General features: G+C 37.3%; 1 protein-coding gene across 2 annotated transcripts in view; it reads left to right on the top strand.

Moving 5' to 3' along the window:
* Nucleotides 1-24,380, top strand: part of LOC145985237 (uncharacterized) — a 78,159-nt gene that overhangs the window by 36,936 nt on the left and 16,843 nt on the right. For both annotated transcript variants that reach the window (XM_083119005.1, XM_083119004.1), the window contains exons 4-5: nt 11,691-12,128; nt 15,389-15,826. In XM_083119005.1, coding sequence (XP_082975131.1) covers nt 11,691-12,128; nt 15,389-15,826 — 876 coding nt within the window. The remainder of the gene's footprint in view (nt 1-11,690; nt 12,129-15,388; nt 15,827-24,380) is intronic.

Genomic DNA, 24,380 nt, shown 5'->3' on the forward strand with positions numbered 1-24,380 from the left:
CACCATCTTGCATTTGTTACACTGTCTTGTTATTATTCGCTTATCAGCTTGAATCATAACTGCTACCAACCCCTTGGTTACTTCTGTTGTCTCCTGAACAGAATAACCAGGTTCGTCTTCCATCAGATGTGGATCCACAGGGTAAGCAATGGAGGTGATCACTTCTTCCAATTGCAAAGACCTTTTTATCCCCATACACAATGATCCCTTGCTGATACAGTTGTTTTGAGGTGTATTCATTATATTTTCCAGTGTTAAAGGGAATGAAGCAATTTTAGAGGATAGTTTATTATTGGCTCTGTTTCCTATTTTACACATGGTGCATTTACAATTGCCTCTGTTTCCCATTTTACAAATGGTGCATTTACAATTTCATTTCGGAAGGACTGTTTTCTTTTCGTAAAACTTTACAAAAAAAGTACATACCTACTATATACTGTGTATATCTGGGGAGGGGGGTTGTTGAGCCAGATAACCATAACCTTCCTGTAAATGTACCAGCAGGTTTATTTAGGTTTATCATGAGTATGGCAAAGTTAATAAGCATCCACACCTTGCCAGGATTATATTTTATTAGTTTAACACACTATCCTTTAACCTTTTGGAGCCCAAGGCCATTTTCACAGGTAACCTCCTTGGTGCCCAAGCCGATTTTGAGCAAAATGCAGAATTTCAATTAAATGAGTGTAGATCGGAGGCTAATTGACCTAGAGAGATAAATGATATACCGTTGTATGCGGAATGAACCAGAGATTCAGACTATATAAAATTTATGCAGATTCACCATATATGTGGTGTGGGGGAGGGGAGAACCCCCAAAATTCCAAAATTTCGGAAAAAATGGGGATTTCCCCCAACCCCCAAGAAAAAAGTACATGACAGTGTCAACATGCACATGGAAATTATCACTGGCATGTAAGGAACACAAAAATATTTGCATTATTATCGTATGACCAATGTAACGCGAGTTGTACCCCCCAAAAGGAATGGTCAGCACGCCACTGATTCAAGCTTCAAAATGCAGTGTTACCTTGAAATGACTGTAGCTCAGAGGTTAATTGCCCTAGAGAGATGAATGATATACCTTTGTACGTGGAATGAATCACAGATTCAGACAATATAAAATTTATGCACATTCGGCATATACATGGAGGGGAGGGGGATCCCCTCAAAAATATATATTTTTTTTAAAAAAATGGGTTTCCCCACCCCCTGTAAAAAGGACATGAAAAGGTCAACATGCACATAGAAATTATCGCTGGCATGTAAGAAACAGAAAAATATTTGCATCATTATCATATGACCAATGTAACGCGAGTTGTTCCCCTGAACCGAAAGGCCTGCGTGCCACTGTTTCAAGCTTCAAATTTCAGCGAAATGCAGGGTTACATTGAAATGACTATAGCTCAGAGGCTAATTACCCTAGAGAGATGAATGATATACTGTTGTACGCGAAATGATCACAGACTCAGACAATATAAAATTTATGCAAATTCTATTTTTAGACAATGCAGGGTAACCTTTATAGCCACTTGTGAAACACTTGTGCTCAAGAACAAAAAAATTCCATTCTTATGACAGTTTCAACAACCTCTATTCCCCCTCTCCCACCCCCTGCTTGCACCCCTACAGAAAACATTACCTTTGACCTTGGGTACCGATAAACAAATTCCATTGTATGCAGTTTCCAGGGGTGAAGGAAATGCATTGCTTTAGAACAACAAAGCTGACTTTCCTTTTTCCGCAAGATTTTTCCCTTGAAAAAAGATGCAAAAAAGAAGTCTCCTTTTTCATGCCATTTTCATGAAAAGAAAACATGCAACAATTATTTCTGTTAAATACATGTGCTAACAACAATATGAAAAAAGAAAATCTGAATTCTACCCAAAAATAGCGAAGTTTTAACGTAAACACTTGACCTTGACAAAGCATCTCGATTGAGACGTTCGGCTACCCGAAGGTTACCTAAGAGCATTTCGATGAGACGATCGGGCATCAAAAGGTTAAACCATAAATTACCAATCTCAGCTTGCTATTTAGTTACTTCTTACACTTGAGGTACCATGGATGGATTGAATTTTTTGGTTCATAAATGCAGTAATTTTTTAAAAGAGAAAGCTGGATGGGTCAACGAAGATGTTATGCTGCATTAAACAGGGTAGCTACTCACTGGGAATTCCTTGAATTCTGGGAATTACGTGTGAATTATTGGCTTCGGGAATTATGTGTGATTTCTACATGAATTTTCCTTGGTAGACGTGTAGAATTACAACTTTATTAATCCAAATCCCATTGAATTTATTTGAATGTCCTGAGGCAAGTTTTCACAATTTAGCTTTTATTCTTATTGATAAAGGAGACGAAAGCTGCGTAGAAAATGAAACAGTCCGTTTACTTTTTTAGTGTCCTTTTGCAGAAGAATCTATCTAACAAACGAATGATTATTGCAAGATAAGATATCTTGAAGTTGAATCAGGTAGATTTGAGTTTGAAATTGTTGAACAATTAACATTTTTTCATAGATTGGTATACCCTTCCCGGTTATCTTCCCCTTTCAGGAAAGTGGAGACAAGGGCGTAAATCAGCCACCTGTGCCCCTTCTCCATTTTATATATATATATATATATATATATATATATATATATATATATATATATATATAAAAATAGCGGGTGAAAGGGGAAGGATGAAAAGAAGGGGCATTTCTCAAACCTGGGCCACAAACCCATCTAGCTCAGGTTATCTTGAATGGAAACGATTTCTCTCTTATAAAAAAATAAGCTCTTTGGTGAAAGGGGAAGGACCTGGGAAGATAAACTGGCTCTTCTTTTTTTTATGAGAGATATTTTTTTCCAGGAGGCCAAGGAAATAGAGAAGAAAGGTAAGAAAGAGAAAAGGGGAGGGTGGGGAGGGTGAAAGGGAAAGGACCTGGGAAGATAACCCCATGGGGAGAAAAAGGAAAGGATAAGAATGCTTGCTCCCATTGAGAGAAAAAGGAGAACCCGAAACATTTGTGACTTATGTTTGTGGATGTATTTCGAGTCTTGAGTATGTGAAAAGGCAAATATGTATACCGTTTAATTGAATTCAGAGGCGCAACCACAAATTTATGTCCGAGGGTGGGGAAGTACCAGGATAAATGTATCAATAATAATAATAATTTTAATAATAATAAAGCTAATAATAATAGTGTTATTATTATAACATTATTATTATTATTATTGATTTGCTTTATTTAACTTCGGTTCTTGTGCCACTTGTGGCTAATTTGCGAAGATGGGGATGAGTGATGATATGGTGAAATTGATGAATGAACACTCGCAAACATCCATGCTCAAGCTGGGTTTCGAACCTGGAACCAACATTATTATTATTAGTAGTAGTAGAAGTAGTAGTATCAAAGATGTTGATACCCTCGTAAATTATGCAAAAAGGGGTAGAAGTTGGTGCTAAAGCATTTGTGTTCGAACAAACAATTCAAATTACTTTTTCAGTACGTTCAATTTCACATTAATAATGGAAAACAAGCACACATACTATTTTTGAAAGACAGAAAGTGCTTGATAAATGCATTCCAAATATAATTTATTTTTGCATTAACATGTATAAATTATGTTATATGTTTCATAAAAAACAATAAGTTGCTGACCAAGGCAGTTTATTAAGATAAAAACACTTAACACGTAACGTTTCAACCCTGTATCAGGCTCTTCCTCAGACGAAGAAGTAGTTATTGCTTTTAATATGGAAACAAGGCTTAATTATATTACAATATGTTTCATATATATGCAACATGGAGCGACGTTGACACTAAATTGTGTAGGTATTCAAAGTTTGTTTAATACATATTATATACAACATATATTATTTAATTACATTACAAAACCTATTCATCCATCTCACAACATCCAACAGCAAAAATTACATAAATGGTCAGCCAGCCCCCGTGGCAGAATGGTTTACCACATCGCGCTACGACGCCAAGGGTCCCGGGTTCAGATCCTGGCCTGAGCATGGATGCTTGAGAGTGTCCATTCATCAATTTCATCACTCATCCCCATCTTCGCAAATTAGCCAAACTTAGCACAAGATGCAAAGTATAATAAAGCAAATCAATCAATCTATACATAAATTGTCTCAAAACAATTGTTCATGCATTTAATTAATTAAGACAAGTGTTATTTCTTTGTCTGGTAATTTACAATGCATTACAGAGAAGAATGACAAATTTTTGGATCCAATTTTTTTGCAGGCTGAAATCAATATTGATTTAATAGGGTGAAAATAATTTCAAGGGACGCCAAAGCAATCTCTCTTTTACAACTTTTGTGCCTTCCCGATGAAGTAGGGGTAATATCGTCGCCGTGTGATCAAGGGGGTCACGGATTTGATACCCTGTGGAGGCACAGTGGTTCGGATCCCAATTTAAACTATAGGTCCAGTCCCGATTAGCCTTTCTGTGTGTAAAGTGGACTTACAACCACAAATCAATCAATCTTACAACTTATTTTCATTTATATCATTCAGCCCAGAGACGATTCCCGCTGCTACCTAGCTACGGTTCTAAACTTGATAAGACTAAGAAAAGCAGGTATTGCGAACGAAGCGAGCAAGAAAATGTTTTGAAAAGTATTTTTATTTGCATAAAATTTGAAGTTGTGGACTGTAATTGCTCCCTGCAGGTACACCCCCCCCCCCTGTGGTTGCCCCACTGATTGAATTGATTTAGAATTTTTGGATACACTGGGATATCACAGACCTTTTAAAATGTTTCTACATTTGCATGTGAGTGTGTGGGTGGATGGTGAGAGGCGGTAATAATAGGTTAGGTTGAAATAGAGAAAACATCTGCTTGTAGCCTTTAATTTTTCGAAAGTTCGCCTTGAAAGCCAGCAATTATACTTGAATTTTATCATATTCCTGGAGTGGCCACCATGTTGAACTTCCATTTGCAAGATTTTTAACTTCTAAAAAATTTGAGATCACATTTGTTAAACCAGTGACATTGAATAAGTGTTGCCAACATGTGAGGGAAAATCTCCTACATCAAACAAGTGCGAGCCTCAGCTACTGGATGGGTCACAGGTGGCAGATATGAGGGGAAGCTGTGAATAAGGGGAAACCCAAATAAGCAATCCCGGACCAAGCAAAGTTATCAGTGTGTGGAGGGTATCCAGTGGCATGGGCATACTCAGCAAATACCACAGATACCCTTGTGTCATGGCAAATGTACACCACCATAAAAGTGTTTGCCCCCACTGCCTTGCGGGCCTGGAGGGATCCAGAAAGATTAGGGAGTTGGAACCCCAACAGAAAAATAAGGGTGTACCTGAGAACCCACAGGTGGCAGCCCCACCACCCAGGTGTAGGCTGCAACAGTCCCGATTAGCCAACAGCCGAAAACATAAATAGAGTCGAGAAAGGAAAGAAGCAAGTCGGACTGGAAATTGGAGACAACGTGGGCTACGAATAGGGACATTGAACATTGGAACAGTTATAGGAAGGACTGAAGAAATTGTGGATCTAATGGAGAGAAGAGGAATTGACATCTTTGGAATGAGTGAAAGGAAGAGAAGAAATGAAATTGAGAAAACAATAAATAATCTGTACTGGGCAGGTACTGAATAGGGCCGGAGAAGTCAGGTTGGATTTGTAGTCAGAAGTGGAATAAATTAGAAAGTAGAACAGATAAATAACAGAATAATAAAACTAAAAATGAATGTAAGAGGGAAAGTAATAGAAATAATTCAAGTGTACACCCCACAAACAGGATGTACAAGGGAGGTGAAATAAGAATTTGAGGAAGACTTGGAAGAACATGTAGGAAAGGAATGACAAATTGTGATGGGTGATTTTAATGCACAAGTGGGATATAGACAGGAAAGGATATTCAGAATACTTGAAGGAGGTGGATGGGGACAGAGGAATGAGAAGGGAAGGAGGCTACTGGACTTTTGTAAGAGAAACGGACTGTTAGTAGGTAATAGCTGGTTTGAAAAGAAATATGACAGCCACAAAATTACAAGATACAGTTGGAATAATGAACAAAAATTTGCAATAGATTATGTATTGGTAAACAAGGAAGTAAAGAAGAAAACAAACAACTTTAAAGTAATACCCAGTGAGAATTTAGACAGTGACCTGACGACAGGCTATTAGAAGATGTGAGGAGATGGAAAGTAGAAGATACAAGGGAGGAACAAGAGAGAAGGATATGAGTGTGGAAATTGAAGGATAAGTTGATAAAAGAGAAATATCAAAAAGTATTGAGAACAAAAGTGCTAAAAAGAGAAGGATAAGAGTGTGGAAATTGAAGGATAAGTTGATAAAAGAGAAATATCAAAAAGTATTGTGAACAAAAGTGCCAAAGGAGTAGAGACAGAATGGATAAGATATAAAACAGAATTAGTAGAGGCAGCCGAAAAGATATGTGGAACGACAAGCAAGGAAAGAAAGGAGAAAGAAATATGGTGGAATGAAAGAACTAGAGAGACAGTGAAAACCAAAAATGATGCATTTAGAAAATGGTTTAAATGCATATCACAAAATGCACGAAAAGAGTACTTGGAAAAGAAGAAAGAGGCAAGAACAGTAATAAAGGAGAAAAGAAGAAAGTGGATGGAAGAATGGGTCAAAGTGCCAGAAGAAGATGTAAATGGAAACAAGAAAGTATTGTATGAATTAGTAAGAGAAAGGAGAAGAGAAAGAGGAGACAGTTGTAAGCTAAGGGTGAAAGGGGAAACATTATAGAAGAGGATGAAGAAATAAGGAGAATGTGGAGAAATCATTTCGATAAATTGCTGAATGTGAAAAAAGGAAATGAACATGAAGGAAAATGAAAATAGGAAGGAAAAAATGAATCTTCCATGGAAAGAAGTGGAGGTAGCACTGAAGAGAGGTAGAACATGCTAACGGGGCCTCCATATTCTTTATTTGTATATATATACATGTTGGCCGATGACATGCCAGTGGAAATGATGCTGGGAGCAGGAGTGATTGGTATGTAGTGGCTGTCAGAGTGTTGAAATGTCGCAAGAGAGAAAAGTGCCAAGAGATTGGACAAAGGGACTAATAGTTCCCATATTCAAGAAGGGTGACAGAAAGGAATGTAAAAACTACAGAGGAATAAAACTTATGTGCCACTCAGCAAAGGTGTATGAGAAAATACTAGAGAAAAGAATAAGGAAGTAACAGAGCTGAACATGAGAGAGGAACAGTATGAATTTAGAAGAAGCAGATCACCAGTAGATCTGATATTCACCATAAGGCAAATACAGGAAAGGCACTACGTGTATGGAAATGATTTGATTATGGCATTCCTAGATATGATAGCATGGACAGAACAAAGATTTGGAAGGCTCTAAGGAAGAAAGTAGTTGAGGAAGAGAGAGTGTGTAGAGTGCAGAGTACATACAAGGCCAACCAGAGTTGTGTGAAAACACCAGTGGGAAGAATAGAGTGGTTCAGTATAAGTAATAGACTAAACCAGGGAAGTGCTCCTTCCCCACAGCTCTTCATAATTAAAATGGATGCAATTAATGAAGAGGTGGGGAAGAAGATAGGAGAGGAAGAGATGAAGGCCCTGTTGTTTGCTGATGACTTAGTAATATGTGGAAACAGGAAAGTAGTAGTACAGACAGAGCTTGATAGTTGGAATGGAATCAGAAAAGCTGGAATGAAATTCAGTGCAGAAAATAGCGAGTTGCTAATAACAACAAGAATCAGAGCCAGAAATGAACGAAGAATAAAGATGGACATGGAAGAGTTGAGGGTAGTGGAGAACTTCAAATATGTAGGAAGCATAATTGCGAGAAATTGAAGCTGCTGCATAAGTGTCCTTTTTCTTTTGTTTCAGCTTTTCTGATTAGTACTGTAAAGTTCATTATTTCTATTGATAAATGAGAGGTTGTCAATGTCAAACGTAATTGCATGTTAGACTAAGAATGATTCTAGTTTATTAAAGGTATGGTTATTATTGCCACTCAAAATGTTGACTGAGGTGTCTGCCATCTATGATGCAGGTGCAATCAAAATGAAGATGAGATGTTGCAAACGTTTCACTCAAAATATCTGCCAGCACCTGCATTGTGCAGCCACTGAAGATATCTCCAAAAATAACATATCGGAACTGGTATCAGATTTGATAATTCTGATATTTAGTATTTTACTACCCAGTTGAGGAAAATATTGTAAAATTTTCCCAGCTTTAACATTTGAAATTTTTATCATCTACGTCCCCCGAAAAATGTAAAATCATAGTTCCACTGTAATATGTAATACATATACTGAAATGCAGTTATAATTAGAATGCAAATGTTTATTAGAGTATACATTTTTGCAGTTTTTAGATTTAAAATTGACCCTTCCAACACCCCAGAATCTGCCTCTGCTCTTCATCACCTTTTGAGAGTATGCCAGAGAATTAATCAAACAAGTTGCACACCCATTCATGTGAACACCTCTCATCATTACCATGAAATATTCTGGTCTGAATAGCAGGTTCCTACACAAATGAACAATAGCATGCTATTCTTTTGGCCATACTGCTCTTGTGTGCAAAAAGTGTGGCAGAAAAACAACATAAAATAACTAATGTACAATACCATACCAATGCTAATTCTCTTATTGATTCCAACAAATATGGATGCTTGAACAATGTATATTTTAAAGAATTAAATTCAGAATATGTATAAATAGTAACCACTGCAAATACCACATCAAATCCTAGAGTTTTGCTTTAAAATACTTCAAAGTTGTATATTGGCTTTCATTTAATTTTGAAATTCACTTTTGCCGCACAATGATTAAGCAAAATTACTGTTCTTTTTTATGCATAAATTACAGGATAATCTGTAATGTATCAGGGTTACTACGCATCTGGAAAACCAGGAAATGTGGGGGCATTTTGCAGATCATCTGGAATTTATGCGCATTTTGGAGTCTGCAAGAGAACAAGTTGCAGATTGAACAAGTGGTTCATTTCCACTTCTGGATTCAGTTCTTGTGATTCCACTCCCCCAATAAATTTAGTTCAGAAACTTGTTCCTCTCGTTCTTATTGTACAAAATTATGATACCTTCAAATTTCAATTCTACATTTGTTCACTCTGGGATCTAGGTTCTTGGATTTATTTTGACCAAATCAATCAGGTAAGTTAGTTATGACTAAAGGCTGGAATGACTTGTCTTTGCAATAATGAGAAATAAAATAGCTTTCATCACTGTTAAAGGAAGTTCCTTTCATTTTGTGATTTGTTCTTGTGAACTCGTTGAAGACCAGGATCCAGGGAGTGTGTGTGTGTGTGTGGGACGAGGATATTTCCTTTCTTCAAGAACACACCAGTGGAACCTGTTCCCGTTTCCTACGGGAAGTGGAGCAGTTTGGTTTTGGATTTTCAATAACTGGATACTCCTTAAACAGTAGGATCTCATTAGACTGGCTGTGGTTAACGTCACACAGGAGTTTTGGATTGCAAGTGCAGAATAAAAACAAAGGAACCGACGACTTTCCTCAGAAAGGAAACTACTCCTGAGTATTTTAGTCCTTTGTTTGCGACTTGTTCACAAGTTACCCTAGTTCAGTTGCTTATTGAAAAGATTCATTCATTCACGAATGACTCATATCTATGTTGTAGATCTTTCCTTACTTGCTGGTACTGAAAGAGTAGAAGTAATTTGTACTTTTTGTAAGGTTTTAGAAAGATTATCAAAGTAAAAGTTGTAGTCCAACTGTATTGAATGATAACTAAAGTAGACTGACAATATGATCATAATTATCAGAAAGGTTAGTGCAGAAGAGGTTATTGCATCTTATTTTATAGACCTTGGTCTTGTTGGCATTTAAATTTTGGTGTTACAAGCAAAGACATTTTGTTAGGAAGATGATAACACTAGTAGAATTGTACGCAATGAACGTTATGTGACACGTTTCGTGTAAGTCAAAAAATGTACATGTGTAATGGCCCTGGATCATGCAAACACTGTCCTAGGATACTACCACTAAATAGACATATATTTTTCAAATGGCAACTGTATATTAAATTGTTTCAAACCTAGTAAAGTTAATGTATTGGATTAGAAAGACTCTGGATTGGTACTTAATTTGTATTATTGTTTATACATGTCTCTTTTTTAAATTTTTTTGACAAACTTATGAGGTATTAGTTATAACGTCATGATGTTTTTCTTCGAATATGCACCTGTTTTGTGCATGTAGAATTAAATTTGCTTTAAAAAAAAGTGCTGAAAGTGGACTGGTGTGGGAGGAATTGGACATATGTTTGTGACTTTTGGGAGGGGAGGGGGGATGTGTATTTCAGATGTTGTTGTTTTTCCTGACTGCTATAATTTTTTACTTTCTGCCACCTATGGAAATCCTTATGGAATACATTATATGGACGCAACTCCCAGGAAAGAGAATATCTTAGTTTCAAAAAACTTGAAGTGGGAATGGTTGCTCAGTCGCACATTTGACCTTAAAATTTTTCATATTTAAAGTTCTCTTTTCAATACCACCATCAATCAACCATTTACTTTCTGAACAGATGGTACATTTACAGCCAATAACTATATATTCATAATAATATGCATATTTAATTGAAAAACACTAGGTTTAAGAACAAAAATCATGGTGATAATGAGGTCGGGAAAAATTTCATTTTTGAACTGGAAAACCTGGAAATGTCAGGGAATTTCACAATCAAGAAATTGTAGCAATGCTGTGTATGCATTTTTGCAGAGTATAATAGACTGTGTGAAAGTGTACCATAGCATTTTTTTAGATCCTATGAGACACCCAGACTCTGAAAATTATTGACCAGCATTGGTGATTAAATTTTAAAATACTTTCTGATAACTCTTCATCAGCATCTATATCAGCTCAGCCAGTTTCTTTTTCAAAGCAAACCATATTGCGATCACCTGGTTCCATACATATTTCACAGAACATTAGCATTTTTTATGTCAGATTGATAGAATAGTATCGGTAAATTTTATATTGCTATATTATCGATATCAACACTAACATCATGTCTGTTGAATCGTAGTAACAAATGTAAGCTGTGTTTTGGTATAAACATGTATGTCATTGAAATCTTATGAAAGTATCAAGTAAGAATAAGGAAAAATTGATGTTCATGAATTGTTTGGTAGTTTGAATTGTTTTAAGTCAACTTTATGCACAGATAGGCTAATTGGGATTGGACCTACAGTATAAAGTGGAAGACACTGTGCAATTTGCCTCCACCGGTATTGAACCTGGGGCTGCTTTATTACTAGGTGATGATGTTAGCACTACACTATTGGTGAGGCCTAATTGCTGTGTGATGTCAAGCATGCATCGTTGCACACATTCACATATAATTTGTGTATTAACCTTTAGTGGACGAATGGTCGATCATTCGACCACTGCAAGTATTATCGTTGAGGATGAATGGTTGATATACTTATTGTTAAATGATAGCTTGTAAAAATGTAACTACTTAGTACTCAATTGTGTTATTTGTTACTGATCATTAGTTGTGACTGGCATTACTGTCCAGTATTTTTATAATTCTTAGCAATTAACATATGAAATATATTGAGACATGAATGGTTTTGTCATTAGAAATATTGTTTTGATTAGTTACAAACGTATATATATATATATATATATTTTTTTTTACTTAAATAAGTTTACATATTTTGTTACAGGTTTCTCAACATACAAGATACCAGGCCCAAATAAGAATGAAGACTTTTACCCTTTACCTACCAACCCCGAGAATGGATCTTTGCTGTTCGAATTCCAAGTTTTTGCTCAGAATGATGCTGGAATCGTAATGAAGGAGCATCCAGATTCAGGTGTGGAGTCCACTTACGAACTAGTGATTGGATGCAATGAGAATGAAGATAGCAGATTGTTATGGAACTCCGATGTTGTTGCTTATGCTGAAACACCTGGAATTCTATCCACAGGCCGTAATCTGAATGTGTGGATTTCAATCAAAGGTGACCTGTTCCAAGTTGGGTTTCATGACAAGGATGTGCCTGTTCTAGAATTTCTTAATCCAGCTATCCCTAAGTTTAATGTCTTCAGTTTCAATTGCTCTCCTGATGCGACGTACAGATATAATTTTACTGGAGGCAATGGTAAGTTTGTGTGCATTTGTGTTTTATCAGTACACGTACCTTAAGGGTATGAGGTACAGTTCCACATGAAGTGCACGTTGATTTCAGTTCCATTGAAAGAACCTCTGTTGTATTCTGGAGTGTACATTCCTCCTATTGTGGTAGTTACAAGCAACTCTTTCAATCGATAATTTATGCTATTAAAAATAACATCAACAAATGGGTGTAGACTGCTACATACATCTTTTTGTTCAACCCTTCTCCGTTTGGTTCATGTGCTTTGTGGAGTTGTATTAAGTAACATGATACTGGAGTAAATAAATAATAATACTTCCAGAAGTGTCGATGTAAAATTATAGTTTCTGTCCGATCTATGCTTGTTTGGCTCACCCCACTCCATGAAGGAAACTGTACTTCTTGTCCTTAAGCTTAGCCATATTGAAATATAAAGTTTATTTATGTTAGGGTAAAGAAAGGTGCGATAATTAGATGTAAGCGAGTTACTAACTTTTTCCGTGAAACTTTCTTGTAGAGGTTCTATTAATGGTGGATGATGACAGAGGCTACTGAAATTAATAGAACCTCTGCAAGTAAATGTCATGGAAAAAGTTAATAACTTGCTTATGTCTTCTTATAAAGTTTCTATTAATCCAAGCTCAACACTGCAAACTTTTTTCTTGCAAAGCATAAGGTTGCCTATGATGAATATCACTTGGACATCCTTATTTTAGTTTCAGAATGACATGGAAATCCTAGAATCTAAAATAGATAAATATCAGGGAACCATGTAAAAGAAATATTCGAAGCCTGTATGAATTGTGGAATTTTAAATATGATTGTTGCTTATATGCTGCAAATGTGATTTTTTTTTGTATGTACAGGGTCGTGTAGCATTAATATCAAAACATTTGTTGTGCTTTCCAAAAAAATATCCCCAGTTGCAATATTTGTTTATTTCTTCATATATTTCAACTTAAATCTGTTTCATTGTCATAGGAATGCCAATTATTTATTTTAGAAACAAGTATCAATTAACTGGTGACTGTAGATAAGAATGCCTATTATTGACATCCTTTCACACAGGTAATCGACGTGAATTACATCATACATACACAAGAATTGAATTGTATTTTATTACGTATTTGTTTGATGGCAATGTTGTAGATGGTTGTGCTTCTTTTTATTTCTGCTTAACAATTTTATTTCAACACCCCAGAGTAATTTTCTTGCATACATACATGCATTTGGGCAAGTACTGATTCGTCCAATTAACGTATGAGAGTGGAAGCGAGGGCATGGAGGGGAAAATGTGGCTGCAGCTACCATCAGTTTGCATCATGCAAACTGCTTTGCTCTGCCCACTCGCTTTCTCCCCTTCACTACCACATGGTTTTGCTCCATGTATTCCCAAGACAAAGTATAGGTAGTTCTCTATTAGTAAACTTCAAAATTATTGGTTAAATTAGGTTAGTTTTCATTCTCATGTGCTTTCAATAAAACCTTTCGGTGGGAATATTTTTTTGGACCAAACTGTATAAGCAATCTTGATGCACAAGAATGAAAATGATACATGGTGAGTTTGCCATTTGTCAGATAATCAACAAAAGAATCACTTCTTGAAATAACCCATAAAATATAGCTAACCCATCATGATCATCACTCAAACTTTCTGTGGTGCACACAAGAGTGAATGCAAATGTGGTGGCATCAGTTTCACACTGTAATCCTTTGCTTCAACCAAAGATCTTGTTAATAAACACTTCATCAACAGATGGCACTCATCTTCCTGATCGTTTGAAGAAAATCGCTGGAAGAACCCAGGTAAATGAATAGTGCAACAGACTTGGGGAAGGAACAGTGGACAATTCAAACTGATTTGTTCTTGATTCAAAAATAATGTTTGGTGTGTGTAGCATATTCTATTTGTTTTTCTAGCAGAACATTATTATAATTATTATTATTTGTGGTTGTGGTATTATAGATATGGAAAAGGCATATGATACCATGGACAGAACAAAGGTTTGGAAGGCTCTAAGAGAGAAAGGGGTCGAGGAAGAGATAGTGTGTAGAGTGCAGAGCACATTCAAGGCCAATCAGAGTTGTGTGAAGACACCAGTGAGAAGAACAGAGTGGTTCAGTATAAGTAATGGACTACAACAGGGAAGTACTCTTACCCTACTGCTCTTCATAATTACAATGGATACAATTAACATAGAGGTGGGGAAGAAAATAGAAGAGATGAAGGCCCTGTTGTTTGCTGATGACTTAGTAATATGTGGAAACATGGAAGAAGTAGTACAGAGACAGCTTGATAGTTGGAATGAGGAAATCAGAAGAGCAGGAATGAAATTCAGTGCAGAAAATAGCAAGGTGCTAATAACAACAAGAATCAGAGCCAGAAATGAACGAAGAATAAAGATGGACATGGAAGAGTTGAGGGTAGTGGAGAGCTTCAAATATCTAGGAAGCATAATTGAGAGAAGTGGAAGAATAGATGAGGAGGTAAAGAGAAGAGGACAAATGGGTGATTTAAGATTAATATGGAACAGGGATGTACCTGTGAATGCAAGAAGATATCAACAGAGAGAGAGAGAGAGAGAGAGAGAGAGAAAATTCAGAGGCTTGACTTCTATGCCGACCCAACCAGAGGCAGGAAATGGCAAAGATGATGATGATGAGACTGGTATTACCATTATTAACAAAGACTTGAAGAAAAGGTAGTAATTTCATAGTAACTCGTTTATTTTGTCACACTAATCTCTATCCATGGTCATTCGCTGTTCCACTACATGTACTTCCGAATATTTTTTTTTCATTGACTATTATTGTAGTTTGAGAAACTTATTAGTCTTGTAAGTCTCATTATACAAATAAGGCAGCTGCTTTTATGAAATTAATATTAAAATTTTACTAGTTGTATATGATCTGAAATCAGATCAGTAGCACCTGCGTTTAATGCAAATCACTAAAGTAGAAGCCTTCCATTAAATTTACACATATACTCCTATTTAGGTTAGGTTAGGTAAATGTATAAATGTGACTTTTTGTTGCTAGGGGGGATAAAATCATCCAAGGGATAAAACATTACCTTTGTTGCCATGAATATTTTGTTGAAGGCAGAATCCCCTCCATTAATCACACTATCGTTGGCAAAATTTTATATCTACACTTATGAGATTTTATTTTTATTGATCACTCCCTAATGTATATGTAAGTTTTATTTGCTGCCTATAACCAGGAATGAGGAACTCCATTATTGTGAATCCTTGGTATAATTTCAGGTCCTGAAAGAATGCTGAAGACGAGTGACTATTGCGTGCAGAAATTTTTCAAGTTGCTCAAACACGAAGGATTTGCAGTTGGGTTCAAAGTAAAGACAGAGAGGGATGCCACTTTTATTTTGTGCAACACTAGTTCTGTTGCTTGTAATGAAAATGGATACGAAATTGCAATTGGAGGATGTACTGATGCTCAGTGTGCATTTGAATTAAAGCGTGGTGGCACCACACTTGCCACTTCATCGGTACCATACATTGTAGATGGAAATGGATTCCAGGAGTATTGGATTAAAATGGTTGATGGAATAATAGCTATTGGTAGAGGAGAAAGTGCCCAGCCCTTCCTCAAGTTTCAAGATGTTCAGCCTTGCCCTGTTAAGTATTTCGCAGTTCGTGGTTTGTCAGAAGTGGATGATATGGCTTTTGAAGATCCGTATTCAGGTAAATTTTGCATTAATAACATTGATTTGATTATAATGCATGCATCATAGTATTTAATACATTGTTTGATGGGTATGTTGTTTACCTCATGCTCCCTTGTTCTCAGCCATTTTTTTTGACAATTCTAAAACTTCATTACATTCATGTTCAAAATTAAACATACTGAAACACTTTTCAAATATTTACATGAAACTTACCGTACACTTTTAATTAGAATGTCTTAATATTATTTTATGGCATGATATGTGATACAATACAGGTAACTATGAAGAGGTACATCATATCTTTTTGATTTCTCTTTCATTGAATGGGTTCGATACCCGGTGGAGACACATTGGTTTGGATTTCCTGCAGGTCCAGTCGTAGTTAGCCTTTCTGTGCATGAAGTGCCCTTAAACTTAAAAGCAATTGCTTTCTGTGGGGGCAGGTTACATATACTTTTTTAAATAGCCAGCCCTCATTTTGCATCTTTTCCTACCTTTGACGTTCTTGATTTTTGTTCTTTTTAGAAGGGCCAAAAAGGGGTTATGTATGACCCCCATCAGCCCCTCCTCTGGGCATGCCACTGATTGTTATTTACGTCCATATTAATCGACAATTTATTGTTGGAATTAGCAGTGTTGCAGAGGACAAACACCCCTTCCACCAATAGTTTTCCCGTAAATAATGTTTCCTTTTTTGTCTCCCCCTCCGTGTTTAATATTTTGAATGGTGCCCAAGAAAAATATCGAGTATATTGTTATTAGCATCGTGAGCATTTCCTTCCTTCATTATTCTGTGTGTTCAAGATGTTTATCAGAAGGCAAAACAAGGAAAGAAAATAGCTTTTCTTTTAACTGGTGGCTTTGTGTCTGTGTTGGTGCTCGTGTTTCGTAATATTCAATAGCAAAACAACCCTTTACGATGGATGAGTCATTGCTCTAGAGCCAGGAGACAGAACACCGGCTCCAGCTGCTCGCTGCCACAGACACCACTTGGACCAGCGATAATGGGAGGAGGGGAAGTGAAGATGAAGAGGTAGTGGAGCGGCGCCAATGCAGTTGTTGAACAAAAGTCTTATCAGAAGTGTGCTCATTCCCGACCAAGTTGCAGAAAAGAAGAAGTGAGGGGGTGCATGAAACAAAAGAGAGAAACTGGCTGAATCTGCTGAATCGTGCACACCAGTGGTGGATTAATGAGCTCGTGTGGGGGGAAGATGGGTGACTTTTTTTTTTTACTTGTGTAGGGTATGATATGTTTGTAGAATGTACGTATCCAGGAGCGACTCTTAATTGTACAAACCAGAGGAAAGGAGAAGGGACGATATCTTGTTGCCTTTATGCTAATTGGTTGTCTCTTCCACATGAGCAAGAAAATCGGGGCAGAAATACTTAATACTTTTTAGTAATTACATACCATACCTAGCTGATGCCATAGCGGACATGAAGAGGGCAAATGCCCCCTCCCCCTTCCCTCCACAAAACGAGAAAAAGTGAAGGCAAAGTTCCCCAGGCACTTTGCACCATGCCGGGATGCATATATGTGGGAGATATAATTTAAATGGTACAGCGGGTTGTGTGAAAAGAGTATCTTCCAAGATTACCAGTAACTAGCGGTATAAGAATACAGCTATCTATCTCTATCTCATAATCTATTTTGGAAGATTTTGATCAATTACATCGTTAAAATAAACTGAAAACTGACGATCAGAGACAATCTCATGTCAGGATGATCCTATCATAGGCATCGTATATCCCTTCTCAAGCATGATCTCGTCGCCATGCACCATAGCATGAAATCTGAGTCAATTTTCCATCGAATAGCATGTGAGCCTCCCCTTGAGTTATACATGTCTATATAATGTTCCATATGAACTCACAAATATGTCTCCAACAATGAAACATCTGTTTAGTCGCCAACAACTGACTAGTTTGCTCCCCAAATTATTCTGTGGAACTACCTCGCAATAAGAAATATCATTGCTGAAACTTTACTTCAAGATCATCTGTGCCATAATTAGAAATTGATTTTCCATTAATTTCCACACCCAAGTTGTCAACTTAAAAACTGAAATCTTATCATTTGAAAGTATCAATTACCATAAAACTATGTTAATATCATGACGTGAGTTAAATTGAAAATTACTTCTGCTGGCAACAACGAAACTTGCTCAAAATCACTCGAAAGATCAGTAACAAGTGGGTGTATTGAACTTACAACTCTTCGCAATATTCCTAGATGCTTTGCGGCAACCTTCTCCCACACAGAAAACGCTTACTCTCCAAGGTAGGACACCAAGCATGGCTGTCAGAATTCCAGGTTCACCTTTCATACCAGTACTCGGCGATGAAGTCCTGTGTCGTTGATTCTCGGCAACCGATACTTCACACTGGAAGTATCCATCAGGTTGAACATTTGTAGTTCACCGGACGAAGAAAAGTTCCCTTAATTGTGCCAAAACTTGCGTCTGCACATTTCACTCGCATCAGGCCTCCATTGACCTACTTACAACCACTGTCATTCAATTATTCTCATCTACCCAGCTGCCACTCTCGTCAGCCATCTAGCGGTGTTTTTCACAAAACTTTCAGTCCTTACAGGTCGCAGTCTATATGCTAAGGACATCTACCGGCAGTCACGTGAACTGCTTGTACATGAAAGCTCGTGTAAAGTCTGTACAATTAGATAAATATAATACATACAATTTACGTGAACATCGTTATATGATTTCACAAAGACATTATGACGAACTCTCGTCAATAGTGCTTTGCTTTGGGTAGAAAAATGTATCCTCTACGCACGGGCACTTCTTTGCTTGTAACTTGGTTATAGGTTTGCACATGTTAAGAGTTCCTCACTAAGTGATATTGTACAGATGGAAGTTATTTCACCTAATAAAATTATTAAGCATATATTTTTGCTTGCCTTAGGAGTGGTAAGGATAATGCGTTACAAGGCCACAGATCCCAGGTTGGAACCTTGGACAGACATTAATGTATCTTCAAAACAAATCAAACTGAAAATGAATTCAAGAAATGTTGGAAATTTTAGAATAATCCATGGCTCAACAACTCTGGAAGTCTACTTCTTCCGACTGCCAGTCTCCCTTCCACAATCCTATCTAGAGGTGTGGAAATCTTCAACTGGTAATGGGGTGACGTGGAGTCAGCACATCGAATCCTCAGCCATTATAGGAGATTTCCCAGACCGGATTACCCTGCTCACTCGTAGCTCCCCAATTTCCTCATGATGGTAGTTCTATACACATGCCGAAAACCAAGAGACTGAACCCAGGCTGTCTCAAACCCATGCCATCCCGCAGTCGGACTGTTGGAAATTTTAGGCTCTTTCTTTTCAGAAATATAAGACTGATTTAGTTCATTTTACGCTAAATAAAGAAATTAACTCAAAATTAGTTATTTATGTTGGGTTGCATTATATTCCATTATTAACGTTACTTTAAACTTTAAAATGTTCTTAATAATTGCAAAGTTAGCCACATATCAATTTTAATAATTGCAGCAGCTAAATTTGTTTGTTTGGATGTTGTTTTAAGTCTACTTCTTATGCTGACAGACTAATCTGGTCTGGACCTACAGATTAAAGTGGGATCCGAATCACTATGTGCCTCCACCAGGTATCGAAACCGAACTCCTCGTTCAGAAATATTAAGAGTGATTTAGTTCATTTTACGCTAAATAAAGAAATTAACTCAAAATTAGTTATTTATGTTGGGTTGCATTATATTCCATTATTAACGTTACTTTAAACTTTAAAATGTTCTTAATAATTGCAAAGTTAGCCACATATCAATTTTAATAATTACAGCAGCTAAATTTGTTTGTTTGGATGTTGTTTAAGTCTACTTCTTATGCTGACAGACTAATCGGGTCTGGACCTACAGATTAAAGTGGGATCCGAATCACTATGTGCCTCCACCAGGTATCGAAACCAAACTCCTCGTTTACAAGGGACGATATTACCACAACAACGTCGCGGAGGCCTGCATGTTAATTGCTGGATAAACTTTTTACAAATTTTTTGTAATGAAATGCATGTAATCGAGAAATCATTCATGTTTTCTTTTTCTGTTTTTAAAAATATATGAACAGCAATTAGAAGACCTGGGTCATGTTTACGAAACAGCGGCAGGGATTCATGTTGAGACTTTTTTGGTGCTACGTATGAGAAAAGGGTTAGTGGGGATTAAGACTGATTGATTGATTGCTTTTGTTTGTTTTCTTCGCTTTTCAGCCATTTTTGGCTAATCACGAAGATGAAGATGAGTGAAGATATGGTGAAATTGATGAAGGGACACTCCTAAAGAACACCCATCCCCAGGCAGCCGGGAATCGAACTCTGGTCCTTGGCGACGTAGTGTGCTCTGCTTACCGCTCCGCCATGTAAGTCAACAATGTGAGTCAAGAGTTTGACATGTGTGTCTTCATTTCGATGAACATGTGCGTGTCTCTCTGCCCTTACCCCAGCCCCCTCGTGCACACACAACATACCATGCTCACGCATTCACACATTTGATAATTTCATATCACGGCACGGGCATCGGTATCGCTGTCAAGTAAAGCAAGCGTATTGACTTGCTCCTTATTACAGGTCATCGAATGTAAGGGAAAAAAAAGCTTCTTTTTTCGTTTGCTCTCGATAATACAGGAGTGTTCGCCTCAAGGACGACCACCTTACAGTAGTGCGATAAGAAAGTGTGTGTGTTGCTCCAATCAGGGTGGCTGTGTTGATACCTTAACCGTGGTTTTTAGTTTAGCCGGGGCTCGGTTTGGGTGTGGGAGGGTAAAGGAATACTTGATGAGGCCAGTGTGCAGTGGTCGTGAAGATATTAATTCTATACAGTCGACCACATCCTGTTATCGTGACTTTCATTATTAATATGGGAGAAAATATACATGTGGAATGCTCTTGGTAACTCTAAATTTTTGTGTGTGAATTAGGTTCATTATTATTATTATTATTATCATCATCATAATTTCTTTTAAAGATGTACACACTAAAGCATTTGTATTTTTGATATTTACTTTATCTTTTCTTCCGCTTTGAACTAATTGCGGCGATGATGATAACTGATGATTGCATGAAACGACAAAAAAGAAAACCCACAAAACTCCCTTAGTGCCATCGACATGAGTCTAAGGAAACTTTCAGACCAATGGGACAAGCAACACGGGATGTTCACACTGATGTGACTAGTGACACAGACACGTCTAGACTGTAAAATAGCATTCATTGCGCATGAGGGTCCAAACAGCAAAGCGTTTAGCAAGCGACACATTCAGCACATGTTTATATGTCATATTCACGTGCTACTTGTTACTTTGGTCGGAAAGCTCCTTAAAGGAAGGGTACTCAGACCGAAGCGACGTGCCACAGGGGGAGGTAGTTCCCAACAAAGTGACAAGTGACATGGTGCCTTCAGTCTATTAGCAAGCGTTTGCTGCTAATTGTGCGAACAACAGATCTAGGCGATGCAATAAACCGCACGTTACAACAACAGATCCAAACCTTGCGTCAAGTCAAGTTTGCAGCAGGTTTTTGCATATGTAGATCCAAACGTTCAAACAAGATGTTTTAAATTCATATTCCTCCTTAAGGTAACAATACCAAAATAGAACAGGGCATGACGTGATTTGCAGTCAATGTGCGCACGAACTGTGTCTTGGATGTTGAATGATTTGCGACCGAGTTTAGGAGTAGGAAACTATTGTTTGTTGTTTGACAACAAAGGAATCTCCATAATATTAAAATATATCACAGTGAAAAAAACAACATGTTAATTATTTGGACGAGGCATTCATCAACGTGGGGCGTACATTGATTCAAGCGTGGGAGCGTGCAAAACCACCGCCAGGGCTGAAGCAATCAATGGGGGGCGGGTGCTTATTGTTTCACCCACTGGCGGCAATGAAGGCTTTGTTGAAGATGCATGTTTACTGTTCCGTGCAAAGGAAGGGAAGAAATGGACAGACCAACATTTGGCTCCTGGTTTAGCGAAGTGATTCATAAATTGAAAGCAAACAGAGTAATAGCAGCAGACAGTTAACTACATTGTATATATCACCAATAACAAATCATGCTTTTTTGGTAGTATAAACTTGAAAGGCGTGTATCTTATAGTAACGTATGTATTGAGAATGAAGCAACCAAGATTTTCATAAATTTATCTATTTCTAAAAGAGAAACAATAACTCATCATTAAATTCAAGAGGGGCATGTCGTTTACTTTTACCTTTGTTTTTTTTTTTCTTTTGTGGGTGCTCGACATATACACACATGCCCTCATGTTTCGAAGATATTTCGTGATGTATATTAAGTAAGGACACATTTATTACATAATCTATGCGCAGAAAGTAGTTTAAAAATTGTATGGTTCAGCTGACAAAAAGAAGCAAAAATGCATTCCACTTGACATACATGTACGGATTTTGATGTGTTAATAGGTTGGCAATACTGCCGATTCTCTCATTGTCTGCGATACGAAGAGCTCGGCGCTTCAGACAAGACTGGCACGGATGTTTCTTAGCTCTGTTCTCGCGTGGATTAATACACGAAACCTTCTGGAAACTTAACCTGATGCAAGGCTTAGGTGACACAATAAGCTTGCGTGTCGCTCAAACTGGGCCATTTCCTCAATAGCTTGCAACGTGTTGCCATGGTTTGTTGTTCGCTCATGCACGATGCAATGAGTTTTTTGCTTTAGGGAGATTGCGCACCGAAGCGACAAGTGGCACGTGACATTTGTCGCTTGAGGATTTCACCAACAGAACGCTGACCTGTGCTAAGGTATGAAACGTTGCTCTTGATTGGCTCGTTTCCAAGCAACATGTGTTGCAAGTCGCTTCGGTCTGAAAGCTGCCTTGGACTGAAAGACCCGTGTCACTTTGGTGTGATATCCCTGTACCGTTTGTTGTGTGCTGCTTTGGTCTAAATCTTCTTTAGGAAATGGTGCAGTCAGATCTTGTGTCCCTACAGTTCGAAAGGCTGCATCGATTAATGATTGCTCGCTTCCAAGCGACACTTGCGGTTTGTCACCTCTGTATGAAATATCTCTGAGGATACTATTTCTATTCTAATAACATAGAAAAATAAACTCTAGTACACAATCCAACACCCGATGCCCTGAATCACATTTCGATGTTTCTTCTTGTGTTACGCAGCTGTTTATTTATCTATTTATTTTACTTTACTTTTCTTTCCAAATTAATGCAATTTCATGACTGCAAATCACTCCACAAATATAACTGTTTCCATCAGTTCACTTACCGCCTTTCAAGACAAACAAATCTACACAATATATTCCAAAAACTAAGCCACATTACTTTCATAAGAAAATTAGTTGCGATACTGATCGCACTGCCATGTATGTTGTCATCTGTTTTGGAAACCAGTTTCTTGGTTCGTTTTCCACAATACGTATTCAAGGTGCTGTACCCTTAGTAAGCCTCCTTCACCTGATTAATACTGAAAATCCAGATACAGGAATTTACAGAGAATGCCTTTATTGTCTGGGCAAAGCTTCAGAATGCAACCTTACATTTAAGTGAACACAATTTAAGAGAAAACATGTTTGAAAATTTACTCACAGCTTTAGCTAGCTTTGTGTAGATTAGCGCTTACAGTGAGCAATGCCAATAAGCCCATAAACCACATTTTGAGAGCTCTCAACACTTAAACCAGGCTCACTTTTCACTAACAAAATCATACACTTATCCTCCCAACTTCTGGATTGCACTTCTTCACAATCCTTAATGGCTTTCAGTGGAAACGGAGCTAATGGCAATTCCCCCATTCGGATCACACTGAAATTCTTCCTGTGTTCCAGGCTTTGAGTTTACTATTCAAGTTCCTTTAGGGGCTCAAACTTACCATATCCTTTTGTGATTCAAGGTGACGAAATATCAAAAAGTCTACTGCTCGAAATATGGCCAATTTTCTGCATTTTGCCAGCAACATGCAAGTGAACATCAAGGACAAGATGCCATGACTCACTCACTACTCTCTCGCACCAGAACCTAGCACAGTCTATTTTTTTTTAATTGGATATACTTGCATTGTGTTGAATGGTGTTGATGTGTCAAACCAGCCTTCCTTGCATGTCTTCACCTGTTCAGAAAACCTTCTGCCTTACACACCTTTTCATTCATAATAGCTCCTAATGGACTTACTATGCCATTCGGATGATGTAATTATTAAATACAGTAATTTTAATTTGCATGTTATTACATTCAAAGTACATATTTATCTGAAACCAATAATGTAAATTTACCTTTTGCCCAAATTCCTGTGTTGTAATTTTTTTTACAGAGTTCTTGTTACGCTGTAAATATCAACTTTGTTAGGTCCACCAACAGAGACATAGGGGCCCATTCTTTGAAATTCACATTTTGCATTATTTTTGTTCTACATTACTTTTCACTTGTAAAGTGTGTTCTTATATAAAAAGAAAAAAACATTTTCACCAAAATTTATGAAAACATATTCTTAAGGCATTGCAGTCTGTTGCTTGAAATTATATTACATATTTTTACTAAACATCAAACACTATATATAT

Source organism: Lepisma saccharinum, chromosome 3 (assembly GCF_977018435.1).
Source record: "Lepisma saccharinum chromosome 3, izLepSacc3.1, whole genome shotgun sequence".
NCBI lineage: Eukaryota > Metazoa > Arthropoda > Insecta > Zygentoma > Lepismatidae > Lepisma > Lepisma saccharinum.